Source organism: Camelina sativa, chromosome 13 (genome assembly GCF_030686135.1).
Source record: "Camelina sativa cultivar CO46 ecotype springtype chromosome 13, ASM3068613v1".
Lineage (NCBI taxonomy): Eukaryota > Viridiplantae > Streptophyta > Magnoliopsida > Brassicales > Brassicaceae > Camelina > Camelina sativa.
The window spans coordinates 6,202,636-6,226,054 of NC_141892.1; the positions used below are offsets into that span (position 1 = coordinate 6,202,636).

The following is a 23,419-nucleotide window of genomic DNA, read 5'->3' on the forward strand; positions in this document are numbered from 1 at the left end:
TTTTATATTGGGCCAGGTCGTTATGAACGGCCCAAAAAAGGAGTTGCGAGCTATTTATTATTTGCATACTAGTATTTAGTATTTAGACAAGAGAATTGGAGTGTAAAAAAATTAGGGTTTGGAAAATGATGAACTTACGCCGAATTGCAGCAGGAGAAGGTTCTCTTCATCTCTGGAAGAGAGGTATGAAGATGGCACGAATGGCTCATTCTTCCTTTTCGTCTGCTTCTTCTTCTTAGAGAAACGCAAACCGGCGGATGCGGATCGAGGGAGCTTTTTCTCCTGAGAAGAGAATAGTATTTTGGAGAAGCTGCGGTCACTTATGGGTGAGACCGTAGACTTCATCATGAGGGAGGAAGAGAAGAAGGGTGCTGTGTCCTTCACTCATGCGGATCTCATCACCACGGCCGAGCAGCTTGACAAGGAAGGCAAACATGACTATGCCTTCGAGGTCTATATCAATCTCATCTATGTAACATTTGAATATTATTCATTGCTTTTTTTTCTTGAGATTTTGTTAAGATTGAATGAAAGTTTTGGTTTTTCTTTTTCTTTTTTTTTTCTTGGTTAAGATCTTGGAGTGGATGGATAGAAAGAAGATGAGTTTTTCTCCGAAGGAGCTTCAACTTTTTGTTGGTATTATTGCCAAGACTAAAGGCTTAGATGCTGCTGAAGCCTACTTCAAGAAAGTAGACCCAAACTTCAAGCAGGGGGATCCTGCTCGTTCCAAGAATTATCCAGCTTTCGCGAGACTCTCGTTATTTTGAACCGTGAGTTTGAATTTCAAAATGGGGTAAGGCGAGCTGTTCTTCAGTATCGCAATGGCTTTGAGCTGGATGAGTGTTAGTTAAACTATTAGTTTGTTTGGTTGGTTGGTTGGCTTTCATATGTACTCCTCCTCTTTTCCTTCTTTTAATCTCTTGTCATCATCTTCTTCATGCCTCTGTGTATCTCTTCTTAACTGGATGTGACCATCTTTATGAATAATAATAGACCACTCTAGCTACTACGTAATTCACTACTACAAGAATTGGTCTAACTTTATATATAGACCATATAGTTAGAAATTTCCAATCTCATTTTGGAATGTGCATCGAAAATATATTACCCGTATCACATTGATTCAGATCGCTTTAGCAAAACTACTACAGACAAATTTTAAACGCAATCCAAAAAAAAAACAGAGCTTTTTCTTGTTTCCCTCAAGTTGTCTTGGACGAATTTAGGCTAAGAGCTTTATGATCAAACTATTAAACTAGCGCGAGGATGGCATCAAACAGCATTGGTGCAACCAACTGCCCTGTCTGATGTCGTGGAACGACCTAAGCCGAACCTGCTGCCTCGCACAAAACCTCTTGAAAGCATTATTAAGAAGCCTGTGAAATGATGGAGCTGCCGCTTTGGTTTTCATGTTTGCTTGTTGATCAAACTGTGTTTTGTCTTCTGATGGCTCAACTCTATATCCGCAGGTAAATGGTGCTTCAAATCTTATTCAACATGATACTGGTTATCCGACACAGAAAAGTATGAACATTTCGAAACCTGGTTTGTCCGCGGATGAGATTCCAAACCAGCCGACTGGCCACAGTTGCTTGAGAGCAGCCAGAAAGCTAAAACTGAAAAATGAAAGGTAAGGATGATCAAAGTTCTATCAAGCTATGGTGGTACTTATAGAAGAAGATGTACGAACTCACCTTTATTCTTGAGATTTTGTTACGACTTTTTTTTTTTTCAAGTTTATTTTTTGTATTTTTGCTAGATCTTTGAGTGCATGGGATGGATAGAAAGAACGGGTCCGATTACATACGCCAAACATGGTTTACACTTTACATTGTGTTCGTCCTTCTTCTTTGGTTATACATTTTTTCTTAACCGTCCGTGTGGGGGGGAAATGTTTGAGAATTCTTGCACAAGCATGAACACACTAAGCAGTCAGATGAGTGTGTTGTATGCAACAATAACCTTTTTTTCTGCCTTTTATGAACTTACGAAAACCAGTGACTTCAAGTAATTTCTCAAAGGGTTCTAGAGATTGCCATCTCAAAAGGACAATTCTTTCAGGTCAGAAAATATGATACTGAATCACACACACGAGAAACTAGTAAGTGGTGACATACATATGATTTAGATGGAATTAAAGGTTCTGCACCACAAACATCCAAGTGTTTTCATACATACTAATATATTTAAGCCTCTAAAGAGGAAAACTATTCCAGCAGATTTGCATCCTCTTCTAACTGTTGTCTGATTTTTCCAGAGCGTCCCTGCTAAAAGAGAAGACGTATATTGTAATTTCATACCCAATGTGGAGCTTAAGCAACAGTAAGAAGAGCCTAAAGAAAGAATTTGCTCTAAAAACAAATCTTGCTTTATGAAGCTAATTACAAGAACTGCAACACGGATTGAATATCTAGACACCAAGGCTAAAATACTTCTGCAGATGTCATCTAGTCTTCATTCAAATTTATATGTAACAGTCGCGATACAATCTACAAACTAAACAAGATATGCACAATAGTCTCTTCCAGTAAACGATTATTAATCTTTGGTTGATTTGCTTCTACAACAGAGTAAGTGGTGTTAACTAATCGCACACTACACGTATTAAACCATTCTACTCATGTTCAAACAAAGTAGTCTATATTATTCACACAAAGTATGATTAGTCCAATAATAATCATGTAGATGGGCACAAGTCTAATCAAAAGCCATCAAGTTTTACTTTCTACTAAGTTGCTCTTTCTTCAGGTAATTTGCTTCTTTCTAATAAGCTATTATGTTTTTCATTGTTAAGTATATATGTTAACTTTTTCTCTCTGTTTTGTTTATGCAGTCTACTTTCATACGTCGTAACGATATGCAGTCTACTTTCATACGTCGTAACAACTGTTTGGCGAGGAAAAAAAACCAATATTATAAGTCGCCAATTAGTACTTCCTTGACGACTCTTTAGCCACTGATTGTTTTAGGGATGCTATGTTTAGCGACTACATAAGCCAGTCGCCAATCAATCGTTACGACATAGTTTGTGACCGTTTTTGTAGTCGGTAATTCCATGTTTTCTTGTAGTGCGCGCTACAGGTTAGAATAGTAATTTAGCTAATGATGATTATGTCATTATGTGCAACAAACCTGAAAGAAGATATTTCCTATGTACAAACATTTCAACTGTAATATTTTTTTTTCCGATTGTAATATAAGAGGAATTTAAATGGACAACAGAAAAAATTATAATAAATTGAGAATTAATAGTGAGAAGACAAACCCGAGCAAACCACTGACGACATGATCCCCTAGCTCATGGTTATTCAAAAATTAGCCAAGTACAACTACAAATAATTCACATATATTTACGGGATAATTCAAGATAAGCACTCAAATATTTACATTTTTTTTTAAGATCTATTTCTCCATAGAATAATAACAACTTCAGTATTTTTGGGAGACTTTTTAAATATTCTTTGAAACGCCTACATATATGTGATTTGTTTTTTCCACGGCTAAAAATAAAAATAATAATAATGGTGGATTATTGATAATAACTGAAACATGGAGCTCTTAATTATTTCCGGGAGACTTTTAGACATTATTTCATATTTGTAAAATAATGATAAATGTCTATCACCTACCGACCTCACCTATACGTGCATGTACTCGATATGATAGTTACATGATTTATGCAATAATCATAGACGACGTGCATCGACGAGCGGTCCACGACCACGACGTAAGGTTTACGGTCCACGACGTAAGGATTACGGGTCAGATTTTATTTTATCAGCTGTTTTTTTTTTTTTTTTTCAATAATATATTTAGATCGATTGTTTAAGAATTATATATGGAATGATTCGTATCTAAAGCGAATAATAAAGATTTATGATTTAAGTCCTTATATATAAAATAAAATAATTTACTGTACATGCTACCTTAGCTTGTAAAATACGATATGTAAACTTAACATATGAAACTTTAACTGAAACAAAAGTTAAATGTTGAAGAATTTAAGACACTACCACAGCTCCCCACATCACGTGCACTATTTCTTCGTTCCATAGCAAAGTGTAGAACAATGCATTTACTAAGTTGTCAGTTTATAATCAGAAAAAGAGGTCAATTTATTATTTCATTTAAATCACTTTTTTTTTTCTCTTTCTGTTTTTCTTTAAAGGCAAAGCTGTAAAAGAATGAATGAAAGTTTTGTAACCTAATAAAATCTCACTTAATTGTAGTATTTACATTCCAGTCAATGAGTCAACAAATAGTAAATACTATAAGTACGTTCTTAAGATATACGGTCATTTGAATAGCACATACGTTACATATCATAAAAATAAAGTAGACTATATATATATATATATTACTGCAAGTCACATGAATTAATTAATTTGGTAGCAAAATAAATTTAAAATTGTCAATTTGAATGTTTAATTTAATTTATTTATTAGGTGTATTAAATCCAAATCAATCCGAAAAGAAACAAAACAGACAATAATTTCTTTTGGGTCCAATTTATGGAAATTAGTATTAATATATTCAAAATATGGCCCAAATACCCTTTATATTTTTTTAGTCGACCTTGGATTAACATGTAGCATCAAACTAACTCTAAAACAAATATTCCATAAAATCATAATTGGTTGTAAATTTATCTATGATAAAAAAATTTAATAGAATAATAATTATTAAGATGATTATTAGAGCATCATTAATCGAGAACGACTCAACGTTTCTCAAAAAAACCAAAAAAAATATTTTTTTTATAAATTATTATTATTTATTTATTTCCTCATTGCTGTTTCACTTAACAAGTGACACATGTCACACTTGTTCTGAGAATCGATTCTCAAGTGACTTGGGAAAGAAACGATTCCTTTCTTTTTTTCCTTCTCTCTCTTCCTTTTATTATTTTCTAATAAGAGTATCTGAGAGAGTTACTCCCAGTAATCATGGTCTTACAATCTCGAATTATACGGGGGACATCAAAGACACAGATCCATAAGAAAAATTCACTTTCTAAACCATTCAGCTTTTTCCGATTTAAACTTAAGACGAGTCCCCAACGAACGCGTGTCAACTCCGTCACGTGCCGTCCAGTAAGACACGTGCCAGATCTGTATAAATCAAAGCGACTTGTTTCTTCTCTATTTCAAAACAATACACTCTCACCGACGCGATCCGATCTCATCTCATCCCCTTGAAACCATGGTTGAGCCGGCGAACACCGTTGGAATCCCTGTGAACCAGACAGCGTTGTTGAAAGATGAGCTCGATATCGTGATTCCGACTATCAGAAACCTCGATTTCCTCGAGATGTGGAGACCTTTCCTTCAGCCTTACCATCTCATCATCGTCCAGGATGGAGATCCGACGAAGAAGATCCATGTTCCTGAAGGTTACGACTACGAGCTTTACAACAGGAACGACATCAACCGTATCCTTGGACCTAAAGCTTCTTGTATCTCCTTTAAGGATTCTGCTTGTCGCTGCTTTGGCTACATGATGTCTAAGAAGAAGTATATCTTCACCATTGATGACGATTGCTTCGTAAGTTACTCCTAATTTTGAGTTTTTTGTCAATATTGGTTCCAGATCTGCTTTTTTTTTTTTTTTTTTTTTGGTCGTTGCTTTAAATTTTGTAGATTTGATTAGAGAATTAAGTAACTGAGTCACTGAATTTGACGGATCTTATTGTTCGAATAGGCAATTCAATGTTTTTGTTCCAGATCTGGTTGGTGAGTTTCGATCTCTAGTGTTGACGACTTTGTTGTTGAGCTGATATCTCTAAGTCATTATAGCTACCTTTACGATATGGTTGGACGTCATTGTTCATTGCTTATTCTTTTTTTTTTTTTTTTTTTTACCTTTTTTGAGATTTGTGGGTCATATCAAAGGATGAGTCTTGATTACGCCTGTGTTTAGTTTTTAATTTATATGTTTTCTTTAATGTTATATATAGGTTGCTAAGGATCCATCTGGGAAAGCTGTGAACGCTCTTGAGCAACATATCAAGAACCTTCTCTGCCCATCGTCTCCCTTTTTCTTCAACACCTTGTATGATCCTTACCGTGAAGGTGCTGATTTCGTCCGTGGATACCCTTTCAGTCTACGTGAAGGTGTTTCCACTGCTGTTTCCCATGGTCTCTGGCTCAACATCCCTGATTACGATGCCCCTACCCAACTCGTCAAGCCTAAGGAGAGGAACACCAGGTGATTTGATAACAGTTGATCCTGTTTTATATGAGTTTTGTCAGAAACCTTTCGAATGTCTGTCTTTGCTAACTATTTTGATATGTTTCAGGTATGTGGATGCTGTCATGACCATCCCAAAGGGAACACTTTTCCCAATGTGCGGTATGAATTTGGCTTTCGACCGTGATTTGATTGGCCCAGCTATGTACTTTGGTCTCATGGGTGATGGTCAGCCTATTGGTCGTTACGACGATATGTGGGCTGGTTGGTGCATCAAGGTAATTTCTTCTAATGATTTGAGTGGAACAATCGAAATTTTATGGGTATGAATAACATGAAGCACATACTCTGTACTTAGCTTGTTTGGGATGAATATTTTTTTAGGTGATCTGTGACCATTTGAGTTTGGGAGTGAAGACCGGTTTGCCATACATCTACCACAGCAAAGCGAGCAACCTTTTCGTGAACTTGAAGAAGGAATACAAAGGAATCTTCTGGCAGGAGGAGATCATTCCCTTCTTCCAGAACGTAAAGCTATCGAAAGAAGTAGTAACTGTTCAGCAATGCTACATTGAGCTCTCAAAGATGGTCAAGGAGAAGTTGAGCTCCTTAGACCCCTACTTTGACAAGCTTGCAGACGCCATGGTTACATGGATTGAAGCTTGGGATGAGCTTAACCCACCAGCTACAGCAGCCACTGCCAAAGCTTGAGCAGTATGAGCCAAAAAGAAAAAACCACCACAGTTTTGGTTATTTTTAGCTCAAATTATCTTTACTTTTAAATTTCGGATTTTTATGAACCTTTCTTGTTTTTACTCTTTACACTTTTGAGTAGTTGTTATCATCAGTACCCTTCTCATTGTCCGACTATGGTTTTTGCATTTGGTTTTAAATTGTCACCGGTTTATTTATAAGCAATGGTGAATTTGTAGTACTATTTTCTGAGTTTTTCCTTTTGTTTTATTAATAAAAAAGCCTTTCGCAGGTGTTTGCAAAATCCATTATCATAGGTATTTCGTTAAATTTGAACTTTAAGTAATTGTTTATAGACCAAAAAAGGCCATTGCTTTTGAGAGTGCTTTTTCAAAAGAGCTCAAGAGACTTTCACAATATGTTGGTACTAACAATCTATCTTAATATTTTTAAAGTATATTTTTGTGTATCTTGTATTATCTTTGTATCCAAATAAGTTTCAACTAAATTTTCTACAATCCTTACAACCAAACAAAATCATTTCTTTATTTGATAATATTAATTTCCTAAAAACTATCTACCTAATTTAAATCAATATGTTAGATTAAAATATAATTCTCCTTGCACTTTTATTTAGTGTTATATTTAATTATTTTAATTACTATTTAATACTTAAAGTTAATAAAATTTTAGATTTTTTTTCAGCATACGATGTGATTTGAATTTTTATAAATGGATATATATTTTAAAAATTGTCTTAGGATATTTATAACCAAACAAGTATATCCACATATAGAGCTCGAAATACATTTTTGGAGTACAATAGGGTGTCATCACTTTTTGGCTTTTTGTCAACTTCGGGTCAGATTTTTAACTAAATTATAACTGATTCAGTTACCCGGATCCTCCTTAAGATTACCAAATATTTTGGGCCAGTTTTTAATCAATAGCGTACTTATTTACATCTAATTAATGCCAATTAATGTCCACTGTATCTTAGGAAAGATCTAATTTGCATGCCAAATTTTTAAGACTGAGTTTGACAAAAAGAATTGATAACACAAATTCTGTAATCACATCCCTATAATATAGCAACTAATTCAAAATAATACATCTTAGAAAATATATAATTTGCGTTTAATAAACGACTACATATTTGGTAAGTTCTTATTAGTTTTAAATGTACAGTATTAATCCAATAATACTGATTGAGAATCAAAATAAGAATATGTCATATCATTCATTCCTAAATCATAACTAACCAAATTATAAAATATATATTCTCAACTTGCGGATCAAGAGTTTCTACAAAACCTACTTACAACCGTTAACAGTATATATATAGATGCAATTTACCATCGACTACAAGCACCACTAAACCATTACAATATCATATCAACAAAATAATAGATCTGTGATGTACCACAGGGTAAAACCTAGCGGAAGATATCGTAGCTTCATAAATTATAAATATCTACTTCAAATAATAAACCGGAATCTGAATATACTTTTGGAAGATCCCTAGAACCGGTTGCGCAAGATCCAATTTCATATTCTGGTTGATAGGCAAGCCCATTAAACATACTACAGGCCTGTTGCCATTTTGAACCGACCTCTCTCTATTTCTACACAAGTTACTTAAAACTTAAAAAGGAGCAAGACTAGGAGGAGAGTAACGAGAAGTCACCATGATAACGAGAAGTCAAACCAAGAAGTTGAAAGCGGAGAAGGATTCACAAGCTCTTGCAACCTCAAAAAAAGGTAACGAAGATGTTGTTCCTTTGGACATAGCTATCGAGATATTCAGGAGATTGCCTTCGAAATCCGTAGCTAGGTTTCTCCGACTATCCAAGTCATGGGAAAAAATGATCCGCAGTCGAGATTTCATGACGTCTTACCCGTTTAGGTCTTCGACGCAGCCTCGTCTCTTAGTGGTTTTCGTTGATTTAGATAGAAAAAGGGAATGTCAAGATTGGTACTTCTTCTCTCCGTCTTCCTCTTCGACGTCTTCACTATCACGTGTTAGTCGAGTACCATTCTCATTATGTTAATGGCTTGATAAGCCTTGGTTATGGTCTAGAGAAAACCATAACAAACCCTAGCGCAGGTAAATCCAAAACTTTACCTATAGTCAAAAGACTCAAAACCAGCAGTATGGTGGCCAAAAGTTTTTTCGGGTACGATCCAGTTAATGATAAATACAAAGTATTGGTACTTTGCATGAAGGAAAAAACTCAACGCCCTGGCCTCCATGATTTAAAACAATCATCTCATCAGCATCAAGTATTCACGCTGGGAGCTAAAAAGGAAGCATGGAGTAAGATCACGTATAGAATTCCACATACACCTCTGTCTAACAGTGTGTGCATAGATGGTGTTTTGTATTATATTGCTAAAACTGGCGCTGAATTTCAACTGAGCTTAATGAGATTCGATTTGGGGTCTGAGCAGTTGGATCTTTTTACTAGTTTATCCGCAGCCATCAACCCTATACGTGTGGATGTTTCTTCTACATTAATAAGCTACGAGGGTAAAGTAGCCTTTCCCATGAAGTTTTCAGCATATAAATTTGACGTGTGGGTTATGGACCAACATGCCAAAGAACATGGATGGTTGAAGATAAGCTTCAGTATCGAGCCTTGGAAGAGTTTACCACAGTTGGATCGTTTACACATCAGAGGCACTACTCAGACGGGAGAGTTCATTTTGGCACCACGGTACTATTCTGATGAATTTAATGTTATCCATTACAATCCCGACACGGATAGTTTTAGAAGCACTAAGGTTGAAGTATATGAAGACTATGAGTTCAAGCGTCGTGGTACAAGAGCATTAGTATTTTCGGATTACGTAGAGAGTCTTAGGTTTGCTGTAGGAGAGACATGAGTGTCATGTTTAATGATACCTTTCATACTTGAAATGTTTGCATTGATAGACTTGTTTTTTTGGAAATTTTTGTCACTTTATTTCTTGAATTCATCAACCAGTTGGATTTCTTTGCTTGCTGTCTCTGATTTTCACAATTATATGAATTATCTGTTTTAGAGGTTCTTTATGTGAATGAATCATTTATCATTTATGATATTAGTGGTTTTTTTTTTTTTTTTTTACATGAAAGTATCTGATTTATTTAACCAAAAACTTGTGTTATGAAATTTTGTTCAATATAATATTGCTCTTCTTAAATCTTTTCTGATTATATAGATGTGACTATATATAAATTACCAAATAATTACCATCTCGTGATGATGAGATTTTTATCAAGAAATTGGTTCAAATTAGATTCTCAAGTCGGCTTTTCTTTTCTTTTAGCATCAAATCAGTGTAACGTATTTTCAATCAACCAAAACATTAATTAACAAACGTCTTTACACTCCTGGTTTACCCAATTTGTGCAAATAAAGGGTGCATATCCCTGAAGACCGGACCAGGCCGGTTACGTAAGATCCATATTTTATCAGCCAGCCGGGTAGGTAAACCTAGTATCCCATATTAATTTATATAGTTTTACTACGCAACTGAAATAACAGAGCAAAGCAAAGGATAGACAGAAAAAATCTAGGGTTTCAAAAACAGAAGCGATCGATCATGAGAAGAAGATACAGCAAAAAGACCAAAATCGTGCACAAAAACATCGTACAAACGCGTCGGAAGAAAGAGCCAACTTTGACGAGCTCCCTCATGACCTAGTGATCGAGATTTTTGGGAGATTGCCCTCGAAATCTCTGGCTAGGTTTCTCACAGTATCCAAGTTATGGGCAACAATTATACGCAGTCCAGATTTCATCAGATCTTACCCGCGTGGATCGTCGTGGCAACCTCGTACCCTAATAGCTGCTGACCTCGATTCACACGGATCCGGAGGGGCGACGGGAAATTTGTGCTTCTTCAAGTGGCCGTCATCATCATCGCCAAAGTCTTTTATTTCACGTCTGACCTGTCCAGTCAATTATGATCAGCACATGGAGTGCAATTATCATCATGTTAATGGACTGATAAGCGTTGGATATGGTCAAGAGCAAATCGTATTTAACCCTATCACTGGTAGATCCATAACTTTACCACGTGCCAGAACAATGAGAAAGCTGGTAAAAAGTTTCTTCGGGTATGACCCTGTTAGTGATGAATTCAAAGTTGTGTGCATGACAGAAAAAATGTATGATCGTCATCATGAAGAACCATCGTCGGAACATCAAGTGTTGACGTTTACATTGGGAGCTGAGTCATCAGCTGATGTAAAGAAATCATGGCATATGATAAACTGTAGCATTCCTCGCCGTCCTTGCACTAACGGTGTGTGCATAAATGGTGTTGTATATTATGTTGCTAGAACAGGGGCACAAATGTCGCATATGAGATTAACGAGGTTTGCTCTGAGGCCTGGTGACAGTTTGGATCTTTTAACTAGTTTACCTGAAGAGATTAAAACTTCAAGTATATCTAATCTCTTTTTGATAAACTACGAGGGGAAAGTAGCCATATCCACTCATACTTCATTCTATACATATAATGTGTGGGTTATGAATCAGGAAGGTGGAAAACATGAATGGTTTAAGAAGATAACTTTCAGTATTGAACCTTCCAATTGGAAGAGATTATTGGACAATTTATACGTGAGAGGCGCTACTCATACGGGTGAGATTATTTTAGCACCAACGCACTATAGTGAGGCGTTTTATATCTTCCATTACAATCCCAAGAAGAAAAGTTGTAGAAAGATTCATATTCAAGTATCCGCACGCTATAAGGTTAAGTTGCATCGTAGAAAAGCATATGTTTTTTCGGATTACGTTGACAGTGTTAGGTTGCTGTAGGAGTTTAGGAGAGATCAGTTGAAAGGGGCTTTGATACCCATAATTTATTTTTCTTTTTTTACTCTCGTCGATGAATTATTATCATTATTATTTATTTTTTTCCTCAAAGTTTGACTCAGTTTTTTGTTGGTAAAGTTACAATCCCGACATGAATAGTTTGACTAGGACTAAGCTTGAAGAATCCGCAGCTGAGTACACGACCACACGAGCTATGTGAAAGTGGTAGGTTTTTGTAGGAGAGAGTATATTAGAGAAAATTGGAATTTTAGTATATTTTTTAAACTTATTTAGAGAATTAGTACATTAACTATTTAAAATTAGCAAAACACATTTTCACTATTTACTACTATTTGAATTACTTTTTAATCCTGTACAAATCATTTTATTTACAATTGTGCCATTGAAATTATATATATACTTCTTTATTAGATTATCCCTTTAGTCTAATAACTAAAATACCATGCAATATATTTATTTAGTGAATGTTTTTTTCAGATTCAAAAAAACTATGTTTTTTTCTTTATAATTTGATATGCATTTTGTGTGATGATTTTATTTGATAATGTTAAATATTTTTTATAAATTTTGTATTCGTACACCTTATTAAGTATACAAATGTTTGTACATCTTATTAAGTATACATGTGTCTGTACACATCATAATGTGTACAGATCAAATGAATAATAATACACAAGTTTAACCCGTACAATTCATTTAATGTACTTATATATATGTTAATATACTTGTTTTCCGTACAACTGATATATAATAAGTTAAACATGAATAAAATAAAAATATTTATAAATTCTGTACACTAAATGTGATGTACGAATGTCTTTTATGCAATTAACTTTTTGTAATTTTACACTACTACACTCTATCCCACTTTCTCATCTATCTCATATCTTTTCTATTACACAAATAGTAAAAGCCATATATTTCTCCAATTATAAATAGTGAATGTACTAAAATTCTAATTAAGTTTTGAAAATGTACTATTTTGCAAACAAACCCTATTAATTATGATTGACGGTTTAAGTTATAATTTCTACTCTAGTAAACAAAACCCCAATCATATGAGTTCTTCAATTTGTGTTGGCTTCAATTTTCAATTTTGGTTGGCTTCAGGCCCTTCACTACCTATGAGTTCTTTAATTTGTTTCCTAGAAAAAAACCCCAATCATAAAAAGTAACAAATAAAAGTTTCGTGCTTAAACGTCTTGAATACACTGGAATCTACTAACCGCGAACATACAAGTTAGTTGCTATAACACCAAACTATTCACACACGAACACATTGCTTCTTTCTGAAAAGCATACAGATAACCAAAAAAAAAATTGCAAAACTTTACTGCAAAAGTTACATGTTTGCGATTGTTGTGACAAAAGGTACCAGTCTCCTATAATCTCTTCTTCCTAGAGCGCAATTATCAAGAACCCGACCCAACATTAGCCTCGTGTTCTGCAAAGCCACATCTCTCGGAGGTATCCCTGACTCTGCCGCAGCTGCACCTAGAGGGAAAGCTTGGGACATTGTTGCAGCCATCATTGCGTACTGAAGAGGTCCGCTCCGGGCTTTAAATGAAGTCTGAGGTACAAGCGTTTTCTCATCAGTCCCGTTTTCAGAGTAACAGGAATCCGGAGGGTGGGATCCACCAGTACCCCCTTGTACCGGGCTGCAGCTCTGAAGAAGGGCTTCGAGAACACTCAATGCCTCCCAACACAGAGTGCTTTCGACTAGCTGCGAAACAATTGTGTACATGTGGGGACTCTGCGAAGCATCCATGGGAGTGTGTTGGAGCAATGCCTTGAGCATAAGCAATATGACTCGTTGGTAATCCACTGGTCCTTTTTTAAGCAGTCTTAACAAGTGACCGAAAGCTAAAGCTGAGTGTTTCGGGAACCATTTGTTGCAGAGCAAAGGAGAGACACATGCAAGGAGATTTTCAACTCTTTTAATTTCGCCACGAGCATATGCGACAAAAACTGTAGCCAACTCATCGAGTGATTTTGCCCGACACCAGACGGCAATATTAGTTGCCACAGAACATGCCTTTTGATACTGCTGCTGGAGTGGTAACGCAGAAACCATGACTTGGTCTTGACTCAGCTGCAAGCAAAGCCAAGGAAGTAGACCTGTGATATGCATAAGGAGTCTTGTCTCAGCATCGCCAAATATAGAGTCACATGAAGGCACTGTAATCCTTGATAGGACCTCAATGGAGAACTCGTGGCTAACAGTAGACATCAGTCCTTTGAGAACAAGAGGTTGTACACCTTCGAACTTTGGAAGAGTTCCACTTGACGGCGGCATCTCGTACCCTCTAGATTCTGTCCTTTGGAATTCCCCCAAATCATTAGTGTTGAATTCATCCCGAGGCATACTCGACAGGAGCACATTTTCAGTTGTTTTGTCACGAAATGATAGACGGTCAATAATACGGGAAAAGAGCTCAAGCACCTGGCAATAGACATGGACGAAGTCTGTGTGCATCATGGCCACACAGCCCCAGAAGAGCTGTGGGTAGAGTATGACTTTCTCTGGCTCCATGTTCTCTACCATGACCTGTAGCGTCAGAAGGATTTCCATAATAAAACCCAAAACTGGAGGAATGGGATTGCTAAGACATCGATGAAGACAGCGTAGAAGGGAGACACATGCATCACTTGTCACACTTGGCCGTAGAGCACGGTATATTTGGTGTGATCGACATGCTAGATGTCTTGAGGTGCATTCCATAGCCCATTTGAGAGCTTCGGTTCCCCAAGTTTCTCGAAGATCTCCTTGGAAGAATATAGCATCAACCATACTCTGAACAAGTGCAGACAAAAGAGCGGCACTAGGAAGATCTGTTCTCACAACTGTTGGATCTTCATTCTCCCACATCATGCTTCCTCGTTTTGATTGAACATACTTAATTAAACTCACAACCTGTTGTTTGTTCTCTCCATCGCTGTTTTCCACCTCATATAGCTCCAGATGCCGACCCGCTAGCGAGTACAACAAATTCACAAGCAAATGTTGACAATGCTCTAGTACAATGTCTTCAGAGCTATCCATAGAAACAAAAGTGACGTGGAAGAGCAAAGGCAGATGTTCCCTAAAATCTTCATCATTCTCATATGCGATTTCTGCAAGAAGAATCAGAGCTATATCGGCATGAGTGAGTGAGTGTTGTTGATGTCCCTGCAAGGCTGATTGAAGTTCCTTTGCATTGACACCATGCATTGCGATCCCAGAATGCAACACATCTTCTCCAGAATTTGGTGTATCAATGAGGTAATCTCCACTATCACGTGAGACATGGCGACTCCTCAAACTTCCTGTAGAGCTACGAACTCCCATTAAAGGTCCTGATGCATTCACCAACGATGGCAGGAGCTGACCAGAACGACCAGTAGCTACAGGAACAATATTCAACTCAGGAGGCATTGGACTTAAAGGCCCAGAAGCACTTCGCCCAGTCATGCCTGCTGTTCTCCAGCTTAGGCTTCCACTTGTATTCCTCAGGGGGCCATCAAGGGAACCTCGGACAAGAAGTGGTGACATATGCGGTTGGTTGTCTGCAACTGAAGCAACTTGAGGTGCTGTGGCAGGTCCCTGAGAGAACTCCAGCACAAAGTTACCATTGGAATCACCCCGGTTTGCACTATAACCAATGGGTTCGATACTGTCTTCCAGCATTCGCTGGGACAGTTGGTAAACCAGGTGATCAATAGTACGCTGAGGACATATCCGTGCGAGGTACAAACTTACACGTTTAGCAACAGAAAAATATGTAGCAAATGCACCAGTTATTTCAGCAGATGCATTTGAATCACAGTCCTCAATGCCCTTTGTGATCAAGAAATCCAATACAGGGCTGATGTTTCTGGGCTTACTAGCAATGGTACTCCAAAGTTTTTCAATTTCATCAGGGAATTGATCCCCATGTCGCCATGTGACATAGTAAAGACTTTTTAGTAATCTTTCACTCCAACCCGAATCCTTGAGTTTCCAGAAATTAAGGTTCTCAATCCATGGAGCCATACAGGTCAAGACCTGGTGCTGAGCAATTATATCAACAGCATCAAGCTGACGCTGCATAATTTCTTCACAAAGCAGCTGGCTTAACTCGGGATGATCCTTGGCGAGTTTGCAGGAGAGCTTGTACTGGAACTGTTGATATGAATCCGGAAGATTACCTACAACTGCTGCTCTATAGCCTCCGGATCCTTCTATACCATCCTCAGCCCACTCACGCATAGAAAGTGTCTCAAGCATTTGAAGAGCATCATCGCGAATTTGTCTAGATGGATCCACTACCTTGTAGAGAATTAGACTCAAGAGCCTCTGGATTTCACATTTAGGTATTTCTTGTCGCATGTAAACCTCAGCCAACACACTGAAGTACCCATCAGCTATAGCCGCATCAGAGTAGTAACACTGGGAAAAGCACAGATGAATTAGGTCATACAGTTTAGAAGAGTCTATTAAGGACGACGTCGCACAGATGAGCACAGCATAGAACTGAAGAAAGCTTATCAAGAGATTCAGACCTTTAACCGGAGATAATAAAATTAATATCTGATATGGAAACCATCATTGCATGGATAAGCTGTTGGTCAAGATATATCTAACATTTGATCTAGTAATTACTACGATGACAGTATAATTAAACAAAACTTTCATGCGTTCAGTCAGAGAGAATTTTACCTGATCAATGCAGGCAGGAAAGAGATCCAAATTTGTAAGTAGAAGATTCTTCAGAGCCAATTTTGCCAACGCAACACGTTGATGACCACCTCTATGCCTATCACGGCCTGTTGTCCCTCGTCCACCGTCTCCCGTGTATTTGGAGTAAGATGGAGTTCTTGGATCAGCAGGCGAGTAACCAAAAGGGACCCTGGGAGCAGGCTCAATGAACAAACTATTTATCCAAGATATCACACGGCCACTCATTTTTCTCGCATTGTCATCAAAACACGGTCCATATAGAAGGGAAGCCATTGCATTCAGTGAGGCCCACTGGATGGCTTCAATTTGCTCATTCAGTTCCTTGTCAAAAGAAATCTTGTCTACAGAATCTTTTGACCGGTTATGCTGCGAGGTCTTATAGCGCTCTACTTCACGGCGATAATCACTAACACCATCCTGTCCCCATGTACTTCCTGTATCATCAGACCAGGAAAGAAGCAGATCGAATAGACGTTTCCTACTTCTAACATCAAATTTCTCTGACTTTGATTCAACAAATTCAGGGGCAAGGAATCTTAAAACAGACGCAAGTGCATAGCGCAGAGGCTGCATGTCCTGAAAGCTTTCATGAGGTGCCAATGATATCTGTCTTGTCGAATCTTCAATGAATCGCAGATAATGGAGGCGAAAAACTGGTTTACGAGCAAGCATTCCAGGCCAGACATTCTCAGACACTGTTCGATATATATTGGAAACATGAACACGGAGGTCCTCTCTTCGACCTCCTTTTTGGATCTGCATTCATATCATAGGAACACATCCTTTTAGTGTCAAGTCTCAATATTAATCATCCAGCTGAAAATCAATGTAACAATATGGTAAAGTCCAAACGGTCATTAATTTCTTATTCAAGGAGAAATCGGCAGAATTTGGTTAGTAATTTGACATCCGTAGCAGCCCTTACGTGAGAAAATACTGGATACTTTCGTCCCCTCAACTCTAACGATTCAAAATGAAGCTCAATAAACCAGATAGAGGGTACAAATAATGGCAGTAATTTCTAGTACTTTTCCATTCATGAGATTTCTTACTTGTTCTCACGTTTTTTTAATTCTTTTGCTTAGCTACTTTTTTGTGAATTGAAAAGGAAGTTTTCTCATCTTTCTAAAGTGATAAATAGTACCACCGTAAATCTAGGCAGTCCGGCAGTTGCATAGTGAATGGTGTAGGACTTCCAAGTATAAATTTGAAAGAAAGTACTCTACATGGTTTTACAACTAGCTCAAGTATGTACCTTCCACTTCGGCTTCGTCTCTGTCTCGGATGAAATCTCTTCCATGAAAGATGCAAGCTCGCTAAACATAATTTCACATGCTTCCAAATGCGAGCGCCCGAGAGCCATAGTTGCAGCATGCTACATGCGAGGAAGTATAAAGTAAATATTGTTTAAATACTTATCTAGGAGAAAAGATTAAACCCAAACTACATTAACCTAACAAGACCATTATGTTTAAAATGCTGACGAAACTACCAACTTCATACTACAATGCAAACACACGCAAAAAAAAAAACTTACATTGTGGGTTTCTGACCCAAATCTAAGATAAGGGAAAATAAGGTGGTACATGTCTCTGGTTGATGCAATGCTACCCGCATCTTTGCCATCAGGTGGACACGAACACACAAACATAGCATACAGAAGCCACTGATCCAGTTTGTTATCTGTATCTTGTGACTGGCTTGCCTTTCCACCTAACTCAACAGGTGTAATATGGGCAAGGCGATGCATAATTTCAGTCCTGGAAATGAAAAGGGGACTTCAGTTTCCTTTATGTCATTAAGAATAACAAAAGAGGTATGGCAATAAAATGAAACAAACTTTTTCTGTTCGAAAAGCACTAATGCTAATATGCTATATAATTAGATTTTAAAATTAGATTTTAAAATTCTATCTGCACGTTAAACGAGTTGTTGATCCATAAAGCCTACTTTTCTAATCCTTATCGACAGGTAGGACAGTGTTGACGGTCAGAGAAGACTCAAGAAAACATACACGGATGATGTAGTTAGGAAAATATACTTGGAGCAAACACATGAAAGATAATACAGCTAAGAAATACACTTACTTGGCTTCTTGAACAGAGCGTGGGCAGAGCTCAGCAGCATATTTAACAAGCTCGCTGAGACATCGACCCCATTTGTTTTTATCAAGGCTCTCAAAGATTATGGATTGAAGAGTCACATCAGAGGGAATGGCATCGGAATCTCGTCTTAAATCAAAGGGACGGGCAGAATCCCAATAGCAACTTTGAACAATGTCATCCTATCATGTGAAAGAAAAAGAGGATCCAAATCTTAAAATTTCTATTAAGCAGATGGTTCTAAACCATTACCAACCAAAACGCTATAAATGTAAGAGCCTCTGAAACAGTGAAATATACACAGAAGGTACTTACCCCATGTTCTTCCAAGACATCGATCATGTATATGGGTTCAGCTTCAAATTTCATAATATGGTCTGGGTGCTCTTGAATCATGAGATCCCGAATATCATTTCTCAATGCACGTACACATCGCAATAATTCTAGGGCAGTGTGCCGAATCTGGCTGTCGACTGAACTAAGAAAAATTAGCCCAACAGCATCAATGTCGGCAGCACGAAACTCAATTGCATCTGCTGCTTGATGAAAAGATAATTTCTTGAATCGATCACTTCCCTTTGCTGTTTTCTTTTCTTCTTCAGCATCAGTATCTTGTCTATCATCTACTAAACAAGCCCTCCAGAAACGCATGAGTTCCAAAAGGCGTCCTAGTGATGCTTGAATGAGGAGTGGGAACTCATCAGGAAGCTTTAAAATGAAGTTTGCCATCCCTCTCATGACTGCAAAACGGCGATGAGGAAGGTATCTAACAATCCGGTTCAGAACTTGCACTGCTTCCACTCGAACTCCAGGATCAATACTTATACCATGCTGAGGTATTATTTCCGTGATCTTATCACTCCGGCCAACTTCCTCAATCAGATAAGGTATGCACTTCAGCACTGACTGGAAGAGAGAACCTTGAGACTTTTCTTTATTCACAGCATCTGCATATAACATGAAGGTTAGCTAAGAATGTTTTCAGGAGAAAGTATTAGCCAGGGGATCCTATGTCGAAAATCAGAAACAGTATCACAATAAAATACACAAAACATACAGAGATTGTTTAACCTCCTCACAAAACAATGCAAATCAGACTAAGCTTTTCGTGTAGAACTAAAATTACCTATCGTAGTCCTCGATGATGTTAAAAGAGCTTGACTATAGGTCCTGTGACAGGATCTTAAAATTGACTCAATTGCTGCTTTCACCTTTGGTATGTAATGGCCAATTCCATGACCTATTAAGTGAACACTATGAAAAGTTAAGCGAGTGAAAGTAAAAGCTTACTGAGACCTACTAATGACCTAATTCAGGTTAACAGGTTACCCTTAAATATCTCCAACCCAACATACTGGCTTGAAGGTGACATAACAAGGGCAAGTAAAGCACGAAGACCAATAATTTTTGCTTCGCTTGGACTATCTTGCTTCAACAGTTCTAGTAACATGTGATTCATAGCGAAGTCAAGGTTATGCTCAGCTATGGTCACACAGAACTCAACGAGTTTATCTTGTTGGACATCCTGAGTGAGCATTCCTTTTCTCAGAACTGTTAGCAATTGTGATGTCACACTATCCAAGTAATCCCATATACGATTTGGTGGCTGGGAGGAAGCATAGACACTCAAGTAAAACCTCAACACCCGGTGAAGACAGTCAAGAGCCATGTAGCGATGGTTCTTATCCTGCATATAAGACGCAGAATGCTCCATATGAGTGAAACCAATAAATATATAGATATTAATTACCGAGAATAGGCTTAAAAAGAACAATCTAATCACAGGTGCTTAACATACTAAAAAAAAAATGAAGCAGCTGTAGTTGCAACAGCACATCAGGGTGTGGAACGTGACGATTACTTCTATGCATTCTTACTTAAATCAAAAAAATTTGAATACGCACAAACTTACTCTCAGAAGCTTATACAGTTGTTCCATGTGAGAGCTTAAATTATGATGAAATATAAGCGGGTCACCGAGACAGAGAAGAAGACTCACAAGTGGATAGCCAACCTATTCACACAGTTATACATGTCAAGGACTGAAATTACAAGGAAGACATGCGAAAGTGATATTAAATCAGATTGACGTACACCAAGATGTTTACTCTGTTTATCCATCCACTGGATTAGCTGCACTCTAATGCGTCCAACAGCCTCATACCAGAGTGTCAGTGCAGGCTCTGCAACTGAAGGAGGCCACTGGCTTTTGCCACCATCGGAAAGTGGTGCCAGAATGTTAGAAAGCATATTGCAAAGTGCGTGATAAAGCTCACTTTTACGTTTGTGTATATCACGGATAAGAGGGTTTGCTTTTGCTACAAAAGAGGCAGACGCATTCAGCCCACCCTCACTCTTAACCTGGTAATAAAACATAATGTCATGTTCACTGTCTGAAGCCTGTATTTTCTAAGATATCCGAGACATACCCCAAGTTTCAAGTATCGCATCCCATTAATGATGCTGAGAGTTTCACTTCTTGCAACACTTGTATCAATCCGGCGAGTATTGAGTTCCATGAAAAACCGCTCCGTGACAGAGCTAAATCTGTTGAAAAATTAAAATAGTAAATGGATTAGAGTGGTTAAGGTTGCAGCTCAAATTAGATCATCACTTTTACAAGTTCTTTTCTGCCAACTAAACTAGTGAATGTAAGTCCACATTTTTATTTATTTATACTTTAGCATGCTTTGGGGATTGATGACAACGAACCATTAAAGATGAATTACCTAATACGGGATAGTGCACCTAGGAGTTGAGCAACCAAGTCAAGAAGGAGACCCCTCAAATCGACCAGCGATGGGTATTCCACTTGGCTAACAACCCTGTGATGGAAGAGCACCCAGAACTTAAGCAATTTAGTTCTCTACAACTCGAAAAAGACATGCCAATAAAAGCATACTGTTTAGTGAATCATATAAAATTTAACTTCCCCAGATTCAGAGATCACTACCTGTCAGCGTTGATTAGCCAATCAAAAACAAAGTTCTCAAGTCCAGACCACAGCTTCTCTGCAATTCACGAAAAACGTTCTTATTTTAGCAAGGCAGTGAACACAATTTGTTGGAAGGAAACTAAGTAGAGAGACTAACAAACCGGTGAGCCCTTCCTGCGGGCAACACTCCACAAAGCGAATACAAGCTGAGCAGAAGATGCACTCAACAGCCAACTGATTCCAGTAATGTGAAATCATATATTAGAAAAATGAAAACCAATTTCGAGAATTGATAAAATAAGCCATTAATATTAGTGTTCTTAAAGGTAAGACTACTAAAAACAGAGAAGTAAGAGTATAACAGTCTGGTTAGTTAGATGTAGTAAACATAGTAAATAAAAACCCAAGGACTTGTTCCTCTGAAGAGTCAAAAGACAATACCTTCCTCTGGAAAGTTGATGCATCATTTGCACCTTTAGGTGATTCACTGCAAGGCACATATAAATCCACAAACAAACACAATATCAGTAATGATGTAGAGAACTGGCTTCTCCCAATCGTAGATAACATCTAGTCAATAACTTCACCTATATAAAGAAAAAGTGATGTCCACATAAGAATTATGAAAATGCACCAAAAGATTCCAAAAGCAACACTGGAACATAGAAGATCAATGACTCAAAGCTAAAATAATGCAAGGTGCAGAAACAATGCGAGACAGATCTTTCAGACGTATTTTATATTGACAAGAGTCAGATACCATCAGATTGTTAAAAAGGGAGAGCATAAAAATTAACCGACCTTTCCCTCCATCTAAGTAGAGCTTCTAAAAGAGGAACAGGTGTATGACGCGCAATCATAGCCAGGGAATCCAGCACCTGCTCATAAGCAGGATCTGATGGACGAAGGTACTGTCCATCCTGCAAAGATCACACCAAGAACCACATCACTACCAAAGACTAGTGTAACTTGTACAAAATAACAAGTATACTGGTATGTAAGTTGCAGTCAGAACAGCAACATGCTCTTTACACCCAATTCAATTCAACTACTTCCATAAAACCCCTACTCAAAACTAAGCTTCAACTATAGAGAATGAAACTACCCAATATGCAGATACAAACTCTTTAACGCACTGAAAAAAATAAACGACGACCTGGCAACATATGGGATTCAAGGTGTTGGTTATTGAAAAAGGAGACGAACCTGAGCCTGAGCTGTCTCGATTCGTCGTCTTGCGAGTGGCAGGAAACGCTGAAGAAGCGCCTCTACAATCAATTTCGCCGCACTCCCGGACTTCATCACGTTCAACGAGAATAGATCCCCAAATGCGAAACTGTCCCCCTGATTAAAAATTTCAACAAAATTAGAGAGCCGAATCGAACAGAATAAGAGACTGAATCTCGTGAAATTACCCAGAATCAAAATGAGAAAATACCAAAAGAAGAAGAGCACACCACGAATCACGAAACCATTCTAGGGTTTACTTCGTCGATCCGGCCAAAAGATTCGCTTAGAAATTTCTTTGATCGACGACGAGCTTCCTCGTTCCTCTTATTTCTTATTTGTTTTTTTTTTCTTTTCTTTTTCTGAAACTGTTTTACTGTTATAGATGATGTTTAATAAAATTCATTTTCTCTTCGAACAACAATTTAATGTAGATGCTATATATATTTATAACCAAACAAAAATTAAATAAATACATATTAATTTTTAATTTTTTTTTTTTTGACAACAAAATTGACTCAAATGAGCAAATTGGAAGGAAAAACTTTTACATAAATAATAATTTTTATCTGTATCTTTTCTCTGGAAAACTTTGTTTTTTTCTTTTTTTTTGTCAACGTAAGTACAATTAGAGAAGCATTAAACTAATTTATTTATCTAAACTGTAAAAAAAACTTAATTATATGTCTGCAACTTCATAAACTCAAATTTCATAAATTTATATTAACAAATTCCGGTTTGT

General features: G+C 37.4%; 2 protein-coding genes and 3 pseudogenes across 6 annotated transcripts; 4 read left to right on the forward strand and 1 right to left on the reverse strand.

The window, feature by feature from the left end:
* Positions 1 to 122: 122 nt before the first annotated feature.
* On the forward strand, positions 123 to 1,014 carry LOC104735585 (pentatricopeptide repeat-containing protein At4g01990, mitochondrial-like; annotated as a pseudogene). The gene is made up of 2 exons (XR_015578480.1): positions 123 to 451; positions 573 to 1,014. The product of XR_015578480.1 is annotated as a pentatricopeptide repeat-containing protein At4g01990, mitochondrial-like (transcript).
* Positions 1,015 to 4,967: 3,953 nt separating this feature from the next.
* LOC104738003 (UDP-arabinopyranose mutase 2-like) lies at positions 4,968 to 7,186 on the forward strand. Its single transcript, XM_087480385.1, has 4 exons — positions 4,968 to 5,544; positions 5,957 to 6,207; positions 6,299 to 6,467; positions 6,574 to 7,186. The coding sequence occupies exons 1-4, from the start codon at positions 5,203 to 5,205 to the stop codon at positions 6,898 to 6,900; spliced, it is 1,089 nt and encodes a 362-aa protein (XP_087336511.1). The 5' UTR covers positions 4,968 to 5,202; the 3' UTR covers positions 6,901 to 7,186.
* Positions 7,187 to 8,570: 1,384 nt separating this feature from the next.
* LOC104738004 (F-box protein At4g11590 pseudogene) lies at positions 8,571 to 9,768 on the forward strand (annotated as a pseudogene).
* Positions 9,769 to 10,470: 702 nt separating this feature from the next.
* Positions 10,471 to 11,696, forward strand: LOC109128335 (putative F-box protein At5g15660 pseudogene; annotated as a pseudogene).
* Positions 11,697 to 12,899: 1,203 nt separating this feature from the next.
* Positions 12,900 to 23,118, reverse strand: LOC104735587 (uncharacterized). 4 transcript variants are annotated; one of them, XM_010455403.3, is made up of 18 exons: positions 22,889 to 23,118; positions 22,657 to 22,794; positions 22,252 to 22,370; positions 21,892 to 21,937; positions 21,612 to 21,684; positions 21,469 to 21,526; positions 21,245 to 21,340; positions 20,945 to 21,062; positions 20,610 to 20,876; positions 20,428 to 20,529; positions 19,845 to 20,202; positions 19,642 to 19,755; positions 18,831 to 19,462; positions 18,501 to 18,697; positions 17,951 to 18,173; positions 17,669 to 17,788; positions 16,393 to 17,169; positions 12,900 to 16,122 (listed from the first exon to the last, which is right to left on the reverse strand). In XM_010455403.3, the coding sequence occupies exons 2-18, from the start codon at positions 22,750 to 22,752 to the stop codon at positions 13,057 to 13,059; spliced, it is 6,462 nt and encodes a 2,153-aa protein (XP_010453705.1). In that variant the 5' UTR covers positions 22,753 to 22,794; positions 22,889 to 23,118; the 3' UTR covers positions 12,900 to 13,056. The 4 variants fall into 4 exon arrangements, with proteins under 4 accessions (XP_010453705.1, XP_010453706.1, XP_019090473.1 ...); XM_010455404.3 differs by having other exon boundaries at positions 22,908 to 23,096; XM_019234928.2 differs by having other exon boundaries at positions 21,608 to 21,684; positions 22,889 to 23,074.
* Between the last annotated feature and the right edge of the window lie 301 nt (positions 23,119 to 23,419).

Bases quoted from the DNA above. Each gene is read 5' to 3' on its own strand.
- LOC104738003 (XM_087480385.1), top strand. From the start codon at position 5,203: ATGGTTGAGCCGGCGAACACCGTTGGAATCCCTGTGAACCAGACAGCG. The intron at 5,545-5,956 runs GTAAGTTACTCC...TGTTATATATAG, and splicing joins CCATTGATGACGATTGCTTC to GTTGCTAAGGATCCATCTGG. The intron at 6,208-6,298 runs GTGATTTGATAA...GATATGTTTCAG, and splicing joins CCTAAGGAGAGGAACACCAG to GTATGTGGATGCTGTCATGA.
- LOC104735587 (XM_010455403.3), bottom strand. From the start codon at position 22,752: ATGAAGTCCGGGAGTGCGGCGAAATTGATTGTAGAGGCGCTTCTTCAG. The intron at 22,371-22,656 runs GTTCGTCTCCTT...TGATCTTTGCAG, and splicing joins TCGAGACAGCTCAGGCTCAG to GATGGACAGTACCTTCGTCC. The intron at 17,170-17,668 runs GTACATACTTGA...ATATGAATGCAG, and splicing joins AGACGAAGCCGAAGTGGAAG to ATCCAAAAAGGAGGTCGAAG.